Here is a 24,179-nt window from a genome sequence, read left to right as displayed (position 1 = left end):
TAAGTCCCACCTGTCACCTAATACAAAAATCAGCTCTAAATGCATCAAGGACATAAATCTGCAGCCAGAAACGGACAAACTCTTTGAGGAAAGCATAGAGGGCACGCAACAAGATATAGCAATTGGGAATGACTTAGAAAAGTTACCAAAAGCACAGGCAGTCAAAGCCAAAATAAACAAATGAGACTACATCAAGCATAAAGTAAAGATCATAAATGATGTGAAGAAGGAAACACAAGAATAGCTAAAATCTTTGCACTCGACTCAACAGATAGGGAATTATTTTCCAAGACTTACAATGAAGTTCAGAAACATTATCACAGCAAAGCAAACAACCCTGTGAAGAAGTGGGCAAAGAAAATGAACATTTTCAAAAGAAAAATTCAGTCCGGGCCTTGGGGTTGGGGGCGGCTTGCATCTCCCCACAGTGTGACGGCTGTGGGGGTTACCCTTGCCAGGCCAGATCCAAGGCTGGGGACTCAGGCCAAAGCCACTGCCGAAAGGCAGTGACTGAGTCCCTGGCTTTCTCTAGGCCCAAGAGAAATCTTCCTTTGGGGGAGTACACCATGAGGAAAACTTGGGAACTAGATTAAAGTCCTAGCTCCGCCATGCCACCAAAACTTGCAGCAGGATGAGTCTGGGAGGGGTTCGGGCCTTGGGGTTGGGGGTGGTTTGCAGAACCCACAGTGTGGCAGGTGTGGGGGGAGCCCCTGCCAGGCTGGATCCAAGACTGGGGACTCAAGCCAAAGCCACTGCCAAAAGGCAGTGACTGAGTCCTTGGCTTTGGGCGGCTGGTGCATCAAATGGTGCCAGGCTCTGCCTGCTGGCCACCAAGAGACAAGCTCTGAAGTTTTTAGGATATGAAATTGCTGCTTAGGGACACCCATGAATAAGGCCAGCTTTAGTGTAGGTGAGAGGTGAATTCTGGGTGATTCCCAGTAGCAGGGTCATGAAACTCTCGGGCAAGCGTGGGGACTGAGACCTGATTGTTTTGAGGGGAGTGTCCATAAGATCTATTTGGGCCAGAAGGATTCTCCAGCCAAATTAGGAATCCTGAGATGGGCTGTTAGCATAGAGTATCACTGATTGCCACACACCAGTCCACACCAAACTATGGATGGGGACCTGTCTGGCAGGGCTAGGTACCATTACTTGACTGGGTAGTGGAATAGTGGACTGGTCACATTTGGCAAGGTCAAGAGACTAATAAGCAAGCAAGAGAACTTGATCCATGGGTAAACTCTTTGGGGAAGTGTGGGTCCAACCCTGTGGAAATACAAGTCCCGCAAGTTAGCTCGCTAAGCTAGGAGTGACCATGGTACCTGCCATCACTTACAAGTAAAGGAACTGATGGCAATCTGGGCAGATCAAGGCAGCACCACCTGAAGATGCATCCTAAAATAGGATGTGGAGTGGGCAGAGCTGCAACTAGAAGGGGGAAGAATGGGCAGGGCCAAGCAAACTTCAACTCATAAAAAAGAATAGAAATCAGAATGGAGCACATGTCATTCCGATCTGGGCTCTTACACTAACTGGTCTGCATGAGGCAGGGATACTGTGCCACAGCATCGAAGGCAAAGGCTGAAACAGGTGAGGAGCTAAGCCAGCTGCGTCAGAGCACCCACTGGCATGCTTGCAATCTAGGGTTGGGAATAGACTCGGTTGGGGAGCTGTGAGAGAACACCTTTGCTGTGTTGGGTTTCCCACGGGAGGGTGCGGGGGCTGGAGTGGGGGCTGCGTTCTGGTATGGATACGGCTGCAATCTCCCTAGGCACAATTCTGGACTGGGGCTGGGTGCACCAAGCTGGGCTAGACGCCTTCAGCATCTGGTGCTCTGGAGAAACTGGGTAGATGTAGGACGGACTAGGCAGGGTCTCTGCCCATACTGAGCCATGTGTGAGCAGTGTCTGGGTATGGAAAACCCTTGGCTGGGGTGAAACACCCAACATCAAGAACTGGAATGGACTGAAGGCCAGTGATGAGAGCTGTTCCATGGAACCACCAGTATGTACAAGACCTGGCATAGGGAGAGGTTCTGAAGGAGGAGCTTGGGCAACTCCTCTGTCAGAACACAGCACCTACAGGTGAGCACAAGAACCACGATATGCAGCAACACGGACGAGGCCAGAGGAAGATACCCACCATCATACATATGGCATAGGTGGGGGGCAGACCAGGCTGAACCCGTTCACATCAACCACTGGCAAATCCGAGTGCCAGCATAGAGTGTGGGATAGGCCAGTTTCGGTGGCAACACATACCAGTGCACATTAAGAAATGCCTAGACAAGGTGAACCATACCAGATGTGGTTGCAGCACCCAAACAGCACACGTGAGAACCAGGGGGGAGGAGGCAAAGCCAGCAAGGGAATGTGGGCTCCCGTGATGGACAACCACTCCCACAGCAAAGCATGAGTTGGGATGAGGGCAGCCTATTCCAGGCAGGGCTAAACACCTGTGGGCCTCATGTGAGCTAGATTGGGAAAGGGCCAGATTGGGCTGACTATTCCAACTGGTGCAAGCAAAATTTAGAGTGGGTGAGGGTTGGTTGGGCTTTGCCACATCATCAGATGGCAAAGGCTGACACTGGGGTCAATTCTGTTAAATTAAATGCCAGAACCACCTGGAGAGTGCACAATCCAGTAGTTGGAGTTGCCTAGTGCAGAGTGGCCACACCTCCCTCATGGGTAACCACTTCCACTGGAGAGCATGAAAACCAGGACAGGGGCAAGGGAGGCTAGACAGAAAGGCACCTGCCAGTATGTGTGTGGGCTGAATAGTAGGTTGGTTGGGTTGAACTAGGCTTCAATACCCATTGACAAGTATGAGAGCTAAATGGGATGTAGGGCAAACTGAACAAGCCTGCGGTACATACTGGCATGCATGGGAACAAGGGTAGGGAGCAGGCCTGATGGGGGTTATGGGGAGTCACCCCAACTATGCTGCAGCTCCCACTGGTTTGCATGAGGACCGAGTATGAAGTGGGTAGGATTGAGCTGGACTACAACACCCATTGGTTCACGTGGATGACACGACTGGAAACAGAACTGACCCAGCAATAGCAACGACCTGCATGTGCGTAAGCTGATTGGGGCGACAGACTGTGCCAGACCTTGTGCTGGCAAATTCATACAAGAACCAGGTTTGGGATCATATCAGATGAAGTTTCTTTGGAGATCCCTCCAATTGAACTGCTGATCTCAGAACCCCAACCATGAAGAGACTATGTCAGCCAGTGGATTCTGAATAGGTTTCATCGCGATTGGAACAGCAAGATTGGCAGCAATTCTGACTTGTTGAACTATCAAAACTGCTTGAGCAGGACCCTTGGAGCATGCCTCACATTGGGGACCTGGGATGGGTGGGAGGCTGGGTGGGGCTTTCCCCTTTGTTTCTCCTTTGACCCCAGATACAAGGAAAAAATATTAGTGTGGAAACAATGGTCTTACCTACTTTCCTGTAGCCCTTGACCCTTTGTACCCTAATCAACTAAGTAAGATCATTAAAAACATAAATTAATTAAAGATAACAAACAAAAGAATAATTCAAACAGTTAATAGACACACGCAAAAATGCTCAGGCTCCATGGCTGTCAGGGAAATATAAATGAAAACCACATTGAGGTTTCAAGTAACTTCAGTGAGAGTTTCTTACATTCAGAACACTACTAAAAACACGTGCTCGTATGTATCTGGGTAGAATGGCACCCTCTTTCATGGCTGGTCGGAATGTAGGTTCAAACAACCATGATTTGGGGAGTGGTAAGAGAACCGAAAGGTTGAATTACCATATGACCCTCTCCCATACCTGGGAATATATCTAAAGGAAATGAAATCGCATATGAGAAAGGACCTGTAATCCTATATTCACAGCAACACAATCTACAATAGAAAAGACATGGAAACAACTTAGGTGTCTGTCAAAAGAGGAGTGGATAAAGAAACTGAAATACTACTCAATTATTAAAAAGAATGAAATTCTACCATTTACAACCAAATGGTCCCAACTAGAGGCCATTATATTCAGTGAAATAAGTCAATTCCAGACGTACAAATATCATATGTTCTCTCTAACATAAGGCAACTTCATGCAAAATGCAAAATCAATAGTCCTTTCAATAGTATTTTGCTACATCTCAGGAAGAATGCTATTTCTGTTTTCATTTTCATTGACTCAAAAAGTTTTTTTTCTTATTAATTCCCTCATTGACTCATAGGTCACACAGTATCATTTGATTCAAGAAGACATTTGATTTTCTTTTTCATTTCTTAGGAAACACATTGGTCATTCAGCAGCATGTTATTTAACTTCATATTGTTGTTAATTTTCTATTTTTCTTCCTGTTGTTGATTTTGTTTTTTGGATTTCCTTAAAGGGATGTATAGTAACTGTAATGTAGACTATCATATCCAGATGTGAAGGTAAAATGCAGCATGTATTTATTGCCAAATCAAAGATGACTCCAAAGGAAACTGGTAAATATATCTTGACAATAGGATGCAGCACTTCCAGAGCCTGTGGAACTGTATCATAAGATAATACAATTTTAAAAATGTAAAAATAGGACCCATGGTGGTAGCCCTTGGCTAAAGTCCTTACCTTGCACATACTGGGATCGCATGTGGGTACGGGTTCTAATCCTAGCAGCCCTGCTTCCCATCCAGCTCCTAGCCTATGGCCTGTGAAAGCAGTGGACAATGACCCAAAGCCTTGGGATCCTGCACCCAAGTGGGTGACCCAGAGGAAGCTCCTGCCTCCTGGCTCCTGGCTTCGGATCAGCTCAGCTCCAGCCATTGTTGCCACTTGGGACATGAAAATGTGGATGGAAGATCTTTCTCTCTGTATCTCCTTCTCTCCGTACATTTGCCTTTCCAATAAAAAAAATTTTAAGTAAAAATTAAAATTTGATATTATGCTTTTTACTGGTATTCTGCTTCTGTTGGACATTATTTTTTAATATTTAAATCTTTTCTAAATAATATTCCACTGGGTTATCATGCTTTAACAATGCTTAAGGTTTTTGTCTTAAAATTTATTTCTCTTTTTTTCTTTTTCTTTTTTTTTAAAAGATTTATTCATTTTATTACAGCCAGATATACACAGAGGAGGAGACAGAGAGGAAGATCTTCCATCCGATGATTCACTCCCCAAGTGAGCCGCAACGGGCCAGTGAGCCCCGATCCGAAGCCGGGAACCTGGAACCTCTTCCAGGTCTCCCACATGGGTGCAGTGTCCCAATGCATTGGGCCGTCCTCGACTGCTTTCCCAGGCCACAAGCAGGGAGCTGGATGGGAAGTGGAGCTGCCGGGATTAGAACCGGCGCCCATATGGGATCCCGGGGCTTTCAAGGCAAGGACTTTAGCCGCTAGGCCACGCCGCCGGGCCCTATTTCTCCTTTTTTCAAAGATTTATTTTATGTTTATTTGAAAGGCAGTTACAGAGGGAAGGGGAGAAAGAGACAGAGAGAGATCTCCCATCTGTTGGTTCACTCCGCAAACGGTCTCCACGGCTGGAGCTAAACTGATCTGAAACCAGGATCCAGCAGCTTTCTCTGTGTCTCCCACATGGCTGCAGAGGCTCAACACTTGGACCATTCTTTTCTTTCACTTTTCCTTTGCCGGGCCATTAGCTAGGAACTAGAATGGAAGTGAAGCAGGACACCAGTCAAGGCCCTTATGGGACACCCATGCTACAAGCTAAGGCTTAGCCAATGACACTACAGCACCAGCCACTATTTATTGTTATGTAACAGGAATATAATGCAAAAGAATTTAGTCATTATTGGTTATGCTTGTTTTTTTTTTAACCGAACTACACAGGCATTGCCACTACTATTTTAATAATCACCTTGTTAGACATATTCATGATGTCCTTTCCCTAAAGGAGTTCTTCAGTCACCTTTGCTTGTACACAGCCGGAAGTCTGAGTTCTAGAATTTGTCTAAATATATGCAGAATCTGTCTATATATTCACTTCTTGTCCCCCTTCCTTAAAATTGGTAATATAACAATCTCTACATACCTACCCAGATACTTCTATTTTTCCATGGTTGATCTTTGTTCATCTTGTGGCTTACAAATTTGAAGGCAGGCAGAAAGCATTCCCCAAAACATTCAAAGTTTATGACAACAGTCAACCCCATTATGTCAAAATTTCAGTCAAGGTACTCCTGGAGGAGGGAACTGGGTCCTGCACCACGGTGTCCAATTCAAACTGTTCCTCTAACGCATTATCACTTTCAGGCATTGTAAAGAATAGTATAGTAGCATTTATTTTTAAATTATAAGCATCACAATATAGCTAGAGGATGCCAGTGGATACAGGAAAGCTGGGGAACACAATCGAGTCTGCAAGCAACAATAATCACTAACAGATTTGTTATAATGACAGTATCAATGGAGTGAAAGAGTTAGCATTTAAAATTCTGCTGAAGGGAGGTTTTGAACATACGCATATAATTTCACTCGGGATGCCTGCAGCCTATGTTAAATTCTTTTTTTCCTGGTTCCTCTTGACTCAAGTTTCCTGCTAATATCGATGCTGTAGGAGGCAGGACATGATTCAAGTAGCTAAACCTAGGCCAGCAATGTGGAAGACCCGGACTGAGCTCTTTGCTCCTGTACCAGGTATTGTAAACTTTTGGGGTAATGCTAGTACTTTGTCAGTCTCTGTGTCTGCCACTCAGATAAATAATTTTTAAAGTAATTTTTAGTTTAAAATATTTACAAGTTGCTGTTCTTAAGCATATGGCATCGCAATTCACAATTTCTATAGATTTAAATATCGACACCTTGCTTTACTTAGAGAAAAATATTTTTATGTGTATGAGTCATTTAATAAAGGCTCTGTCCTGTTATATGTAGCTAGAAATGCAAATTCCCTTGCAAATATCAAGAGAATGCCAAAGGTTAATTACATGAATTTATTTTCATCACTACAGAGAAAATCATTCATGGAGCTAGGCAGAGGTAAGGGAATGTGCTTTACAAAGAACCTTGGAAGTTTCCCGGGTTGCTGCAGAAGAATTTTATTTGATCATGGAAAATTAGAACAGATAAGTTTTCTATAAAAAAAGTGTCTAATTGTGCCCACATCTGATTTCAAGGGATTTTAATTAATTTTAAAAATGTCTTCTTTATTTTAATTCCTTTCTATCTGCCAGAAATTACTTAATTTAGCTATTTCTTTACCTATTACTTCACTGCTTATTATTCACTTTTATCTTATTATTAACAAAATTAGGAAATAACTTCTTAGAAATCAAACTATGTTTTCTAGAAAGCACATTTGTAGATACTCTATGGATGGAACATAGCTTTGTCCGTTTGCAAGATCAACTGTAAATTACATCAGTGTTTTCATATTGTAAACATGTATTTGTTTCTCTGAATATACTATTAAACATTTCCACATCTAAATCATTTTACTTAGACAGTTCTGAAGCCAGCTGAAGCTCCAGCAAGGTCACATTCCCCACAGTGGCTCCATACTAACATGGAGAATCTATTCCTTTCCTTTTCTCCATTTCGTGGCTGTTTCCATGCCTCGGCAGTACTTCCCTTTGACCACGTAACTCCATTCTTTATGTCTTCACACAACTGTAAAGTTTATTCATGCCCCTCTCAAATGGTGCCATAGCTTTGTTACAACAAATTTCTTTTTTTTCCTTTTTTCTCTATTTTTTTTTTACTGACATAACTTCCCTATTTACAAATATAAACTGGCCTTTCTGCTCTTAAGAGGGCCCATCCCCCAGTTAACACCAGGGAGAAGTTAATTTGGCTGAAGGCAAACCTTTGGCTGTCTTAGCTCTCGTAAGTGGGTTTTCTTATACTCCAACATGTATGCATACACATACAGATATGTCTTCTTATAAGGACGCATATGGTGACAGGCAAGACTCATGTGAATAACATTGAGTATTAAAGACAAAGGTTACAATCACATTTGGAACTATCAAATCCCCTATCAGAGTGTCTAGGTGTAAGTCCTGTATTCACTGGTCGTTGGGTTTCCTGCTAACATGAACCCTGGAGACAACAGGTGATGGCTCTAGTTCTTCAGTCTCTCCACCCACATACGAGACCCAGTCTGAGTACCAATTTCTTGCCCTCAGCCCAGCCTAGCCCCAACTCCTCCACACACATGGAGAGCAAATCAGCAGGTAGATATCTCTCCCTGCCTCCCTGCCTTCAAAATTAAATTAAATCAATTTAAATTAAATTATGTGCGATTTAATGTAAGACTTAAAATATCATATTACCACTTCTTTTGCTTTATACAATATTATCTCTGTTGACATGTGAATGAATATCCCTGTATCATAGGATTAAAAAGTGAATTTATTTTTGGTAAGAATTTTTTTGCCTATCAAAATAGTAAAAGGAATAAAGAATAGAAATTCCTGTTCTGCAAACAGTTCTGAATAATTAAAGTGCCTCAAATTAGAGTAACCGTTGTATTATATCTGTGCATCCACACCACCAAAACTACATTTCTATCTGTTGTGCTTTTTAAATGACTTTCTCCTTTCCGTCACCATTCATATTGCTCTACCAGATTTGTTTGCATAGAATTTTACCTTTTAGATCTCTTATGTTGTCCAAAAAAAATGTTCAAATGCTTATTAACATAAAGAAAACTGATTTCATAGTTCTAAGATGATACACATATTTCCATCCTTGTCTCTCAAACACCATCTTTTTCATTTCTCTTTTTTATTTTTTTGATTTTTGCAGACATAATTCTAATCCCCTCTATAACCGCAGATTTAATGCAACACTAACCACATAATTAAACAAGTAAAATGTAATACTACTGCAGATCTAAGGCGTAAAGTAATGGTTAAAAATGAGAGTCATATCACAAGATGTCCCTTTGAAGAAAACGTAGTGTTTGTCTTTTGGCATATTTCATTAAGGAAATATTGCCACTTGCATCCACTTCATTGCAGAAGATAGAATGTCTTTTTTATGGCTAAGTAGTGTTCCACAGTGTACATACACAGCATCTACATCTATATACATGCATATGTACAAATGTATGTGAGTATTATATGCATATTTGTATACATTGTGTATACATATACATGTCCAAGCATGTGAATGTGATATGTAGGATGCTTCCGAGCACACGCTTTTGTGTTATTGCTCAATACTCACAAGTAGACTTCTGACCTGAGTTGGACTGTTTGATCAACTGTCTTGAAATTTATACAAGAGAATTCAACTGAGACCTGAATACCATGCAAGGGTACTTCAAATAGTTTATTAGAAAAAAAGTTAATTTAAAAATAAGCTTGAGATAAGCTTTGGCAGAGGGGTAAACATGATGCTTGGGACAGTATCATCGCGTGTCAGAGATAATTTCAAGTTTCTGGTCCAAAACCTGATTCCTAATTCTAGCTTCCTAGTAATGTGCACCCTGGGAGGCAGAGGACGATGGCTGAATCCTTGTGTCTCTGCCACCCCTTGAGAGGCCCATGTGTACTTCAGGAGTCCGGCCTTTGATCTGATTTAAGCTTGTTATGTGCAAGCATGCAGAAATGAATCAGAGGATAAAACGTCTCTCTGAATGCTTCCCTCCTCACTCTCTACTCCCCCCATTCCACCACCCCACCTGTGTGTGCCAGTCAAGGATGCAAAATAGATGCAAAAGCATTTTTGAAAGATTTTATATTTATGCAATATTTTGTAACCTATATATTGCTTTTTCATAACATGAATTTTCACTAACTTTTTGAAAGAGACTCCCACTTACACTTTTTTAAAATAAAAATTTTATAAAATACTAATAAAGTATTTTAGGTTTGAAACATATACAGATTCAATATATATAATAATATTGGCACATAAGAAACATAAAGAAGATAGAACTATAAAAGAGAAACACTTGTACATCCCACTGGAATTAAAATAATAGAAATTTGAAGCCCATGCTACTAAGAGATTTATGTGGTAAGCTGTACAGCAATCATTAAAGAAAAATATAATAAAAATTAAAGACATTAACATGCTATATAGACAGTATTAACAATATACAATTAGAAGAGAAATAAAGAAAAAAACAACATTATCACATTAGGGGATCTTCAATGCTCAAGAATATCTTGGGACAGTTTTGGTCCTCTGCAGAGTTCAATGATATGAGACTTTTATCCAAAAGATGCTGCTATTTAGACCTCAGAACATCTAACTTCCTTTAGTAAGCACATTAAAATATATAATCAGTATCAGTAGCACTCAATTTTTAGCATGAGATGATGAGATATATTTTCTACTATGATTCTTAATGTCATTATTAATATTTCAGAGAATTTATGTGTCAGATCTAAAATGACTGCTGTACCTTTTTCTATTTCTCTAATTTTCATGACATGGAGTTTACTAAAAAAATTAAGATAACAAAATATGCGTTAAAGTTTGAATTGCTTGCCAATTTACCAGTTTTTCCAGATACATATGGTACTGAGATAAGCTGGCTGTGATTTTCCAGTCAGTTTTACCTTAAAAGACTAACACCTGGGAAAACTTTAGATGACATGATACGAATCAGACAGACCAAAGCACTTGGCATGCAACCATTATAGTTTGACTCCTCTGGCATATGAAGCAAGAGTAGGACTTCAGATGTTAACAAAGAAAGTAGATCCAGAAACAAGCTTTTCTTACATCATAGGTTGCCAAGGATTAACCATAAAGTCGATTAAGCTTTCAAATAATTAACAATCTCTCTGAGACGTCTTCTAACATTTATTTCTAAAGTAAGATCAAAGCATTTATAATTATGCTTTGGAAATTATACTATTGCTAATTTTAAACCTTGCTAATCAAAGTTTCATTTCAGAAATATTCACTGTATTTTCTGACCAAACTTCAAATGAAACTTAAGATGGAAAGTATTTTATACAGTTCTTTTTGATACATAAAGTTTGTCACTAAAATAAGAAATTCAAGATAATCTGTCTGGACATAGTCTGTACGGATATATGTTTATATATAGGAATAATAGTATTTCAATGCTGAAATGTGCTTTGATGTCCACAAAGTGATTTTGATTTTTAAGAAGGATAAAGGCTCTTTTCTAAAACTATGTAAGTATATACACCACAAAATCATGTGTTTGGGAAGGAATGGAAATATGTAAATGTCCAGATTGCACGATAGAATCACATATTTTCAAGGCCATAGATAGCTTTACAGAACCACCATCTATATGTTGAATTTCTTATTTATGGGAGGGTAAAACTGTAATGATAAAAGAAACTGAACTTGCATTATTTTTAAATTAGAAGAAAAAAATAAGAAGGAAAGGACAAATGCTGGGAGCCTGGGCAGGTAAGGGGTGGGACGCTCTTAAATCCATATGTATGAAATGCATGACATAAAAGAACTTGAACTCTGAGAAAGCATGCAAGCACTTTTAGTTATTTGAAGTATAATTTACGTATTTTAATTGATATTTTAGTTGGCGAATCTATTATGAGTACACAAAACGTGCTGAAACGAACACGCACAATATCAAATTTCATATTCTTCCACTTCTGGTAATTCAAAATGCAACTGAAATGCTTTCCTTCCTTTGTTTTCATCACTTCCAAACGGTATACCATATAGCCCTTGATTAAGTAAAGTATCAGTATTTGATATCTATGATACAAAGAGGAATCAATGACAAACCTGAAAATCTACATTTTTAAATGGTTCATACAATCAGTATTGTGAACTTTGAAATGTTAAATTTCCAACTTTAGAAAGTCAAAATCCCTACTTGTCCTCTACATGGAGTTTTGATCTAAAATAATCACATTTACATCTCATTAGCAAAAATATGTGAATAAAAATGTTACCAGTATTTAATTTTATAAGCAATAGAATCTACTGAACAAATATGGCTTACATACTTTATATTCAAAAAATAAATTAAATATACATATAATAACTGGTGGCAAATTTAGAAAAGCTAAAAAATTTAAAACAGGAGAATTAGAAACATCTGGGATAAATGTTCACAATTCTCAAATATTCAGGTATCCTGGTTTCTTGAAATATAAACTTTCTTCTAAAAGTATTTGCTTCTAATTACAAATTCTGTACACTGTGCAAAGCTGAGCCTCAATATTCCTAATTTACATTGATTTGCTGAAAGAATATTCAAGTCAGATTCCATAACTTCACCATATTTTTATTATAATAGTCTCCTCCTATAACCCTAACAGAGATCCATTCTTCTCAGAACTATAATCTCACATGTAATTTAGACCATGTATGCTACAATGACCTCTTCATAGTCTTAAAGCGAAAGAATTTGTCACCTATTTTCTCTTCCTTTGTAACTTAGATAGCAGCCCTTTTACTGATCTACCCGAATAGAAAAAGGTAAGTTTTAATCCTCTTTTGTGCTTGAGGCTGTCTTTTGTGAGGAAATAGTGGTGTCTTACTGAAGAAAACCTGAAGCTTTCACTAACCCTCACCTAGTTCTCCTGCGTTGGCGTCACTTGCTAAGTTGGTTCTCAAGAACAGACAAATTACACCATGTGATTCAATGCCTTCAATGCCAGTGATATTTTTGTGTACACAAAACCCAAGAAATTCAAACATCTTTGCCAGGATGAATGTTGAAAATTTGATGTGTCACAGCTGCTTCCTGTTATCAAGCCTCTATTTATCTGCACTAATTGAGCATCCCTAAATCCAAAGATAAAATCTAAAAAAAAAACCTGAAATGCTATGAAAATGTTTAACACGACAGCCACAAGTAGAAAACTCGGCATCTAACCTGAGAAGTCACAGTCTAAGTAGTACACTAAAATACTGTGTAAAATTCCTCTAAGTCTTATGTGCTATACTTACATGAAACCAAAATGAATTCATGTTTACACTTTAGTCCTAATGCTCTGGTTATCTCATTGTATGCTAATATTTACAAAAAGTATGAATCTAAAATACATCTAGATCCAAGAATTTTGGATAAAAGATGCTTAATCTATAGTTTTGATATTATCTACTGAAAATGTGTAGTTCAAGTGCATGAGCAAATGTGTTGTTTGAATAATTGCACAAGCAGGGGACTGGAAGAGAATGGTTGTAAGCTTTGGGCATATTTCTTCTTTCCCAGATTGGTCCTTATTGTGACTGTCAGGGTAGGATAGGAGAAGTAAGTATAGGGGTCCATGGAAATATGTAAAAGAAAGGATGGTTCTGGAATCACTGTTTCAGTAATTATAGTATAATTTTTAACTAAAAAACAAACAAAAATTATTTTAAATATGTTACAGAATGCACATATGAATAAATATTGAAAATTCTAAAACTATGAAGAATTACAAATTCCATTAATATTGGGTTATATAAATAAAATGATCTAAAATTGCAGTAAACTCACCATGACCTGGAGGAAATTTTTTCCATTTAATGAGCATAACTAGTTCATTTATGGATAAAGTAGGCCACTCTTCATAATATGGACAATTATGGATTAGCTTAAACTTCCTTATGTTGTCCTGTTTTATCTTTTCCTGAAAATAAATTCATTATCAAATTTCTGAAACTAAGTAACCTGCATAAAAATTCAAATACATCCTTCCTTGAGCCAGACTTATCCCTGATCCCTGACTGTTTTGAACATTTGGAGTCAACCAGAAAATAGCAATTTCTTTCTTTAATTCTTTTCTTTCTTTTCTTTCTTTTCTTTCTTTCTTTCCTCCCTCCCTTCCTTCCTTCGTTCCTTCATTTCTGTCTTTCTTCCTTCTCTCCTTCTCTCCTCCATCCATATCTCCCTCTTTCTCTGCTCCCTTGCCCTTTCAATAAGAACATAAATGACCGAACAAGTAAGTAAATCCTTTATTAAAAGAAAAAATGCTGGAGTAACAGGACCATAGAGCCTCCCAGTCCCCTCATTTATAGACTTCCTCTTTCAGTCAGGGAAGGAGAACTGAGAGAGAGGGTTGACCGGGTTTGAGTGAGAAAACAAACTGTTCAAATTTAACTTCATTAACTATAGTAAAGGAGAACAAATAGGAAGTCAGAATTCAGTTGTGATTACCTGTAAATGTAGCTCTGAATGTTGATGATGCACATGTTAAGTAATTTAAAGCAAATGTTTTCCTCTAAGGAAATTATGGATTTTAGAAAGCAATAATGCTTCTGTCTATGGATTATCAAATATTCCTGGTAAATGAAATATTGTTCAAATCCAACACATGTATCTTCTGAATAAATTCATTGACTAGGGAGTTGGAAATTTACAAGGAATCAAAGGACACTCAAAAATATGTATAGGTTATATCCATTAAGATATTTGTTTCTATCTCAGATGCCCACTGCCAGTAGATACTTGTATTATAAAAGCCACATTCTTATAATTTAAAGGTAAAATTGAATTTAAACCCTAAAAACAATGTGGACATTGTTCTCAACAGGAAAAATGAAGACTAAATTTATATTTATGTTGTAGGAATATAGAGGTTATATATGGTCTTACCAATTTTAATTTTTCGTATTCCTTAGCAGAGATTTTAAGGATTTCACACTCCTCTTCTGTCACCACTGTGAAAGGTTGTGTTTCTAATTCCATATCCAGGGATCCAAAGGTGCTCCACTGACCAAGCTGTCAAAAAGTGGAGACAAAACGAACTTCATTATCACTCATTAACATTAAAAAAGCCCTATGAGAGTGTTAGTAATAGTGCATCTACAAAAGACATTGAAAGGCAAACCCAAACTCTAGGAAAGAAAGGTTCGAAATAGTCTTTGTAAGGATGGATCATACCTTTTCTGACATATCACTTCCCCAAGGAAGGGAAGGATCCCCTTCATCGTAAGCATGAAGGAAACGTGAGAAAAGTTCGGTTTTATTCTCTAATAGCATGGGACCTAAGATAATGCTCACAATAAGTCAGCATTCATTAAATATTTGTGGACAGAAAAAAGTAGTATACTAGACACAGGAACTGTTTTATTTTCCTCATGGTATTGGCAGCAGTAAGAAACGTAAGAATAATGTTAGTGCTTGTATCATTAAATATGCACATATTCATATAAAGCCCCTAAATTAGTATGTGGATGGCAAGTATTAACTGTGAAAAATATTACATTAGAATACATACTCTAAATAATGAAGTTATAAAAAGACTATTTATAGCCACATAGAGAATTTACATTTATGTTTGTCTTGGAAAAACTTGAGCTATATTTGGGAAATATCAGATCTGTATGGCTAACCAAGGTGACTTGGGAGGACTTCCATTTTTCTACTTTAATTCTATAGAAAGGATGAATATTTTTCTTTACTAATTATGTAAATGGATTTCAATTTCTGTGTCCAGATAGAAAGACGAAATCTAAAATATTAATCAGAAGAGAATCTAAAATGATTCAGTGTTATGCAACCAGATTTTTCATATGTGTAGGATCAGGATATGACTCACAACAATATGAACTGAAGAATGTGTGTTTTTCTCTCTTGCCTAAGACCCAGGAAATTAGGAGATTGTCTCACATGTGGAATAGAAACCATAAAAAAACTACCTACTAACCTATAAAAACCACATGTAAGCCTTTCTTCTAGCTATAGAAATAGGCAGAATAGTCACAAAACCAGGAATCTAGGTTTACCTTTAGTACACATGCAGAGTACAAGATGAAATATACTGTAAGAATCAAATCTGCAAAACTAAGATAAAGCCAAACATACATTCTGCAAAATTATAACATCCAGAAAGATGCAAATTTCAGATTCTCTATGTAAATTCAGGGGAGAAGAACTAAGCCACCAAATTGACATTTACATGTACAATATCTGAGTGCCTGGTGTCTGAGTGTAGCTCTGTTGCTTCTTATGTCTTCCTACTAATATAAACCTTGGATAACTAGGGTGATGGTTCAAGTTGTTGGGAATCTATCACCCACATAGGCAATCTGGTCTGAGTTCCTAGCTCCTGAGGTTCACCATCAGAATCCCTGGTGCTGCACACACTTCAGAAGTGAACTGCTAAATGGTGGGTCTGCATCTGTATGACTCGTAAAAACGTAAACAACCATCTTAAAAATGAATGCTGAAGGGCGCGGCGCCATAGTGTAGTGGTTAAAGTCCTCGCCTTGAACGCCCCAGGATCCCATATGGGTGCCGGTTCTAATCCCGGCAGCTCTGCTTCCCATCCAGCTCCCTGCTTGTGGCCTGGGAAAGCAGTGGAGGACAGCCCAAAGCTTGGGATCTGCACCTGTGTCAGAGACCTGGAAGAGCTCCTGGCTCCTGGCCATGGATTGGCTCAGCTCCAGTCGCCTGGGTAGTGAACCATCGAATAGAAGATCTTCCTCTCTGTCTCTCCTCCTTTCTGTATATCTGACTTTGTAATAAAAATAAATAAATCTAAAAAAAAAAAAGAATGCTGAAGAAAAACAACTTTAAGCTTAGAGTTCTATATTTGCTTAAAACAACTATTGATTGGGTAAAAACAAATTGTGGATATGACTTGCAAACAAATTGACTTCAGTTGGATTTTTAAAAGAATAATACTGTATAGTAAAACAAGTAAAAATGTTGGTAAACTTAATAAATAAAAAATAATAAAATTTGAAAAGCTACTACATATAGCATTATTATCTAACAACTTTTAAATTTCATTTATACAGAGAGAAGTGATAACATATATACATATACATAGCTTGTGTGAAACTTTCTATCCTTGCTTCCTCCCTCCTTCATTTTTTCTTTTAAGTTTTACAGTAATTTTCTTTCTAATTACATTATAATCACAGGCTTAATCTTTCACTAAGTAAAGAATTCAACTTGTAGATAATAAAAAGGCCACTGTTCTGCAGTCTATAATAATTTTAGTATTATAAGTGGAATTTCTTCAAAATAGACATCGGAAATATGTTTATAATAGTAAGAATTCTAACTCAAAAAGAAGTGCTTACACTTAAAATATTTAAGCATCTGTGTATTCTTGAATTTAAAAAGAAAATGATTTGTGCAAGTTTTATTAATTCAATAACAAAAACAACAAAGTAGAATTTAAATATTTTTAGATCAAAAACGGAATCGTAATAAGTAATAGTCATTTTTTAAGAAACATATACTCTAATTAAAATAAACATCTAAATGTCCAATAAACACCTATGTTTTGATTTAATTAAGGACACATAAACACAAACATTCTAGAAAAAGAAATTACAGAATTAACCAACAATTTACAGGAGAGGAAAACAAAATAACTACACGTAAAAGAAACATGCTCAGCCTCACAAATACAGAAAATTATAATTAATGTATTAAAGCCATACTTTTTAATACAACAGATGGCAAACATTGAGATTCGTGAGACTGGGGAGACACTTCAACTCTGTAGAAAAATAAATTCTATAAATGGGAAATTACCTGGACATAGCTACTAAAACACATTTGGAAACCGCCATGTGATACATCCACAATTGCAGTTCCGAAGAATCAATCACATAGAAAGAAATTCACTTTTAAGGATATGTTTACAAGCAACATTTTAGTGGCTCCCACTGAATATATCTATATCTATATATATATAGATAACCTTTGCACAGTTCAACATATTCATGTGTTTTGTCTGGAAAAACTGAATGCTTATTCAATTAGTTATATGTTTCCAAAAATTAAACCAATTGATGAAAAAATAACATTTTGAGCAAAACAGATAATGTTATAGCTATTGTTGCATTTAATAATGACTATTGATGTACAAGAAAAGTTACTTTTAGTCTCACTCTATTTTTAATTTTCATTTTGTTTTTAAATTTAAAATTGTTGAGATGTTTCAATTTTCTTATTTTGAGAGGGAGTCTTTTCCAATATGTGGACATGAACCATTCAGTAAATAGATATACCCATTCCATCTGCTATCTTGTAAAACTGTACTTCCATACCTAGAGTTTATACTACACACACATACCAGTGCAAGCAGCATATGCACAACAATGAAAGGGAAATCAAGAACTAAAGATGAAAAGCTTTTTCTGTAATATAGTTTGAAGTTTAGTGTCAAATCTGGGTTGTTAGTGTATAATTTATGTAATCAAAACCAATTAAAATTGGCATGTAAAGGTCATAAAAAATCAGAGGGTAGATGTTGAAATGAATGTTTTCTATGCTTTTCACACAGGTATTTAACACTTTTTAATCAGTAGTTCCAGTTAAAAAAAAAGCAAAATTGCTTACATATTAGCATCATTCATTATATGGCCTATTCATTTATGAATTGAAGGCTCTGATGTGATTTAAATTGTAAAAGCTGATGCATTTTGGTAGCTTGAAGCAATTTTTTTCTAAAAAAACTGGAAGCATTATTCTTGATTTAATAATCAAAATAGCACAGTTTCTGCCTACATACATTAGTTTACTTTGAGTGTAATGTGGACCTAAAAAGAAATTTCAGTTGTGAAAGCTTAGATATAAAATGAAATCACTATGCCTAATTTTCAAAGCGAAATGATTTGATATTTACCTTTTGACTCACACTATGTGCTTTGATTTACATTTGGCCTTTTCTATTTTTACCATGAAAGAACTACAAGCTCCTTTGCTATACACTTTAAGAGATTTATAATTATATAATCCTTCTTTAAGTTCTCAGTATATAAGAAATGCATATAACTAAAGAACCAATGGACTCTCATGGGCTGTTCTATGCTAAATAAACAATGGTGTTTTCAGTTAAATGTAGGATAATCCTTCTTGTTGGGATATTACTTTTAACTTATTCTAGCATCATTTTATGTCAACAGTATAGTGTGGTGATAACCACTTAGGCAAATTATGAAAGCATTTTTTAAAATAAACACTACATTTTTGGAATGAGCATATAACATTGTCCATTTTCATTCTGAGTGCTCCAATGATTTATTCATTCTTTTTTTTTTTGGCAAACTTTTCAGATTTTCCAGCAGTTATCTACAAAACAATGGAAGCATCCATGTTTCCTCATGCCATGTATGAGCATTAAGATTTCTGTAGGATAGAAACGTAATAATACAATTTCTATGTTTTTGTACAATGTTAAGTAAGCTATTTTCTAAAATGCAACTTCTAACTTATACCAGCATTACACCCAGATGACACATATTTCTGCATATTTCTCCAAATTTATGTATTCCCAAGCTTTCATGCTTGCAAATTCTTTGGTAAGAAATATCATTTATGGGCCCAGCCCAGTAGCCTAGTAGCTAAAGTACTTGTCTTGCACGGGTCTGAGATACCACATGAGCACCAGTTTTAATCTTGGTGGCCGCGCTTCCCATCCAGATCCCTGCCTGTTGCCTCTGTGGCCTGGGAAAGCAATAGAGGATGGCCCAGAACCTTGAAAATCCTGCACCTGTGAAGGGAGACCCTGAAGAGGCTCTAAGGTGCTGGCTTTTGATCAGCTCAGTTCCGGCAGTTGCAACCACTTCAGGAGTGAAACAGCAGATAGACGATCTTCCTCTCTTTATATCTGACTTTCTAGATAGATAGATAGATAGATAGATAGATAGATAGATAGATAGATAGATAAATTTTAAAAGAGAGAAAAGAAACAATCATGACCTGCAGCCGAATTTATGGCATTTGGCCCAGGAAGACTTGCGCGTCTCACCCCTTTGCCTCTGGAAAGAAAGTTTTCATGTCTGGAATTTGTCTCTACAATATACATCCTGAAATAATCTAGAAGGCTCTAGGTACCATAACAAAATGCCACAGGACTGGGTAGCTTGTCCAAAAATGATTCACTTTCACATAGTCTGCACACTGCAAGTCCAAGATAGAAGATTCAACACAGCTTCTCCTTCAGAACCTTCTCCTGGGCTTGTGGGCAGGCTGACCTCTTTCCATGACTGCCCCATGTCCTTCCTCTGTACACACACAATACTGGTGCCTTGCCACATGTCCTAATCTATTCACAAGGAGAACAACCAGATGAACTCAGGGAGCACAGAACAGCCTCAGTAAAATTTAATTGCCCTACCAAGATGGCATTTTGGTGTATCATTCTGGTAATGATAGGAGACACTGACAATCCCCTTATGGTTTCTAGGTGAGATATAACTTTAAGGAAATATATAGCAAAACAATTTACAACCATTGTTTTAGCTGAACTCTATCATGGACTTTATTATTTGTTTAATAACGCTTTTGTTTCCTCTTTGAGGAGGCATCACCTATCATGATAATATTGTCTATCACAAAAGTACCAGTGAACATTGTAATGACCAAATAATCTCATCAATTACTTGTATATTTTATCAGGCTCAATATATGGATATCAGCTTCCAAACTAAGAAGTTTCTTTAATATATGATTGGTAAAGAGAGGTGTTAAAAGTAGAGAAAATGTTCTGCCAGCACTATATCACATACACAAGATTTTCATGAAAAGCTTATATATTATAAACATCATTGTTGACATAGAAAGTAATAATAATGAGTGTTTTTCGTTGGAAGAACCATCAGGCTTGAGTACCATATGTTTTCTTTAAAAACAAAACTAGCCCCGAGGGGTGGGGAGAACCCAAGTATCTATGTAACTGTGTCACATAATACAATGTAATTACTGAAGTTAAATAATAAATAATTAAAAAAAAAAACTAGCTACCAGTTTAATTTTATTTAAAAGCAAAAGAGACCGAGGGTTGTGCTAGGCTTAAGACAGAAGCTTAGAATTCTTACATCGGTAACAGGGACCCAGCACCTGAGCATTATCTGTTGTCTCTCATCCTTTGCTTACAATAGCAAGCAGCTGTAACTCAGAATGGAACCAGAACTCAAAGCTTGGCACGCGATATGGAACATGGGTATATCAAGTGTCATCCTAACGGTTACATCAAAGATCTACCAAGCCAGTCTATTTTACATTAATTTTTGTAATGTTTGAAAACAACCCAGGAAAAGACATCCTTCCAATGGGAGTGGAACCAATTCTAGAACTCAGTGAAATACACATAACTGAGCATATCTCAAATAATTAGTGATTTAATTTTGAATTATTCCAAAAGTAAGGAATGATAGAAAACACTTCTACAAAAGCACTGTCGAGTGAATTGAGATGTCACTGCGTATTTGAATAAAATATTCGGGTTGTTTGTGTCCTGACAATTTGGAGGAATCAAATAACTCAGGGGAAAAACAACATCTGAAAGGAGGGAGTCTGCTAGAGGATTTTCTAGTGAAGCATAACACCTACTTCAAAGAATTTATCACTATGTGTCTTCAGAAGCCATCAAGAGTTTGAGAAGAAAACTTTGAAGATTTGTAGTGCTAGAAAAAATTTTTTTTAAAAAAATGCTGTACAGAAGCAAATACAAAGATTTTCCTTGTTTTCAAGTTTACTGGTCTTTAGATGAGCAAGACATAAGGCTGGCACTTAAAATTAATAGCTCAAAGAAGGCATGATAGCTTTAATGAAGAAGAAATACGCTATTGGCAATTATGCATCATTTTCTTTGGATCAGTGCACATATCAGCCTGGACTGGGTAAGGCTCATTTAATGCTCAAGTCCCCATAGCTGGTCATCAGATCTGTCCGGAACCCACAAGTCCAGGGAAGAAGTTATAAAAGTTCATGGAAAACTCATGTCATTGAAAACTACAAACATTTCACCAGCTTTTTCCCACAAATAAGCTTCTTCTAATTCCATGTTAAATATTCCATTATCCATTTTACCAAAGTCTGTAGTTGTTCAAATAATTACTTCTTTCCTCACTTGTTCGTGGATACAATTTGGCTGATTTTAAATTGCCTTTGTAATGATTGACTATATCATAACACCACAGGCATTTACGTATATACATAAATCCTATAGTATTTATCATGAAAAACAAACATTAAACACAAATTATTATCTGAAAAGTGAAAAAAAAATACACCAAATTTGTAAGAGGACAAATGCAGCATAGTGGTTATCTCTGTGGCACAATGTAACAGAATCTGGTAACAAATTATTTTCACCTTTAAAATTGTACAGCAAAATGTTGTGTTATGATTTTTGAATAAATTTTGGCTACCCCCTCAGACGAAAAAGACATAAAATGCTCTTTAGTTATCAGTCATCCTGCTCAGAACTTGTATGTTATCTCATTAAAATAACTCTAGGCAGCTTTGGTGCTAGTACTACCTTAAAAGTGACAAAAAAAACTAAGCATAAAGCTAAGTTCATGCAGCTGCTACGTGATAGCGCCATCGGGAAGGTAGGCAGGCAGGCTTCAGATCTACAGTGGCTTACTACTCCACTTTCAGCTGTTTGCTCTGCATCATGTACAAAACAAAAATTAGCTTTCCGATCAAGGAGAAGTCTGATAGATGCTCATTTTACTATTCCTTATTTTTAAAAGTTAATGGTGTTCACAGATTGAGGAAAAAATTCTCAATGCGGTAGCCTAGTGGCTAAAGTCCTCATCTTGCACACTCAGGGATCCCATATGGGCATCAGTTCACATCCTGGTGGCCCTGCTTTCCATCCATTCCCCTGCCTGTGGCCTGGGAAAGCAGTCAAGGTCAGCCCAAAGCCTTGGCGCCCTGCTTCAGGGAAGTGAATCAGCAGACATACGATCTTCCTCTCTGTCTCTCGTCTCTTCCTCACTGTATAAGTGACTTTCCAATAAAAATTAAATAATTATAATCAAAGAACTCTCAATTCTATGAATTACATGATAGAAATAAGTTATTTTAAAAGCCTGTATATTTATTTCTCTGATAATTCCCCAAAGTAATTGTGATCACTCCTTTGCATTTTTCAGGCACAGGTATCATTTGCTTAGGCCATTGGTCATAAATAAAAGTTACTATGTAGTAAGTTGTTAACACTCAGGGGAGTTCACTTGCTGTTCCATCTATATCCTATTGCCTGTGGGCCATTCTCAATCACATACTTCCTTCCCTGATCAGATTCTTCCCCTTGCAACAGTGGTCTCTATAAGTTGTCTGTATTTACTTTTTCTGCAAGCGTTTGGAATACAAGACATAGCCTAACTTCAGTTCAAAAGGTTATGAAGTGACTCCTGTAGTTTACAAATAACACGACTAAGCTTTGGTCTCAGATATCATAGCACTAAGTCTTTCTACTCCAACATGTTGTTCTTGCTTCTATAGAAAATCTTCAAATATGTATTCTCTTGATGACTATCAATCATTTGTTGGATTAAGAAAGGTAAGCCTACGTAGAGACTGTGCTCTGCTGAATATCACTAGATCATCCTTCCCACTTCGAAGTATAGATGCATAAGTCATACTGAATGTATTCAAGATTAGATAATCAACAGTTTTCTTAGTCAACACAACAGACTCTAAAAAATGGATCTCTAAAATGTAACTAGAAATAAGATCATTTTATTGTGACTTCTCCTAAACCATGGAAAGCTGAAAAGGTCAAATGAAACTCTTCCGACTCTCAAACCTGTCTATGACACTAACCTCAACGCAGAGAAGGTAACCAGAAATTCATCAATCGGTAAATAAATGCAATGATGGAAAATAGTTTTAAAAGGTCAAGTGTCAGCTAAGTGTGGGGGCTACTGTAATTCATTTGTTACTCCAACAGATAATTTCTGAAACAGATCAGATTTATTTTTCCCATATGAATCTTCAAAATGACAAAAAATAAGGGTAGCAAGATAACTGCATCTTTGCAAAAATGAAATTATCAACACCATACTTTTACAGAGGCGTTTTAAAGGGCTCACAGGAGAGGTGTCATATGAAGAAAACTATGCATTTTTCACAAAATCTGCTTCCATCAAAATTAGCATAGCTTACAATTCCATTTATATGAACTTTCTAAGGGATCACTGTACATGTGTATTTATGCAGAGAACAACAGCATGTTGATGCAAATCCACCGCCAAGAAAGGGGAGAATGACACTTTTCTGGGAGGAGATCCACATAAGATTTCATTTCCTCTTTTAAGCATTACTCATTATAACAAATACTATCACAAAAATTATCACACCAATAATAAGAGAATTAGTTTTTATTATACCATTCTTAAGCTAGACACCATTGAAATAGACTTTACTTATTGTTAGCCTGCAGGTCCTCTTCCAGCTCTCTTTGAAAATCCTTCCTTTCTTGAAATGCTTTCTTTTTCTCCGCATATTTACTCAGTGGGAAAGTTTGCCAAGAATGAGCCATCAGGTCACTATTCATGTGAGATTGCTCTGTGGTCTGAGAACTCAGGAAACAC

General features: G+C 37.1%; 1 protein-coding gene across 3 annotated transcripts in view; it reads right to left on the bottom strand.

Annotated features, from left to right (window-relative positions):
• The window catches only part of CNBD1 (cyclic nucleotide binding domain containing 1), a 442,802-nt gene that overhangs the window by 98,080 nt on the left and 320,543 nt on the right, over nt 1–24,179 (bottom strand). For all 3 annotated transcript variants that reach the window (XM_058668395.1, XM_058668394.1, XM_058668393.1), the window contains 2 exons: nt 14,482–14,607; nt 13,384–13,516 (listed from right to left, as the gene is read on the bottom strand). In XM_058668395.1, the coding sequence (XP_058524378.1) occupies nt 13,384–13,516; nt 14,482–14,607 (259 nt within the window). The remainder of the gene's footprint in view (nt 1–13,383; nt 13,517–14,481; nt 14,608–24,179) is intronic.

Source organism: Ochotona princeps, chromosome 9, assembly GCF_030435755.1.
Source record: "Ochotona princeps isolate mOchPri1 chromosome 9, mOchPri1.hap1, whole genome shotgun sequence".
NCBI lineage: Eukaryota > Metazoa > Chordata > Mammalia > Lagomorpha > Ochotonidae > Ochotona > Ochotona princeps.
This window is presented reverse-complemented; position numbering and strand designations above follow the sequence as displayed.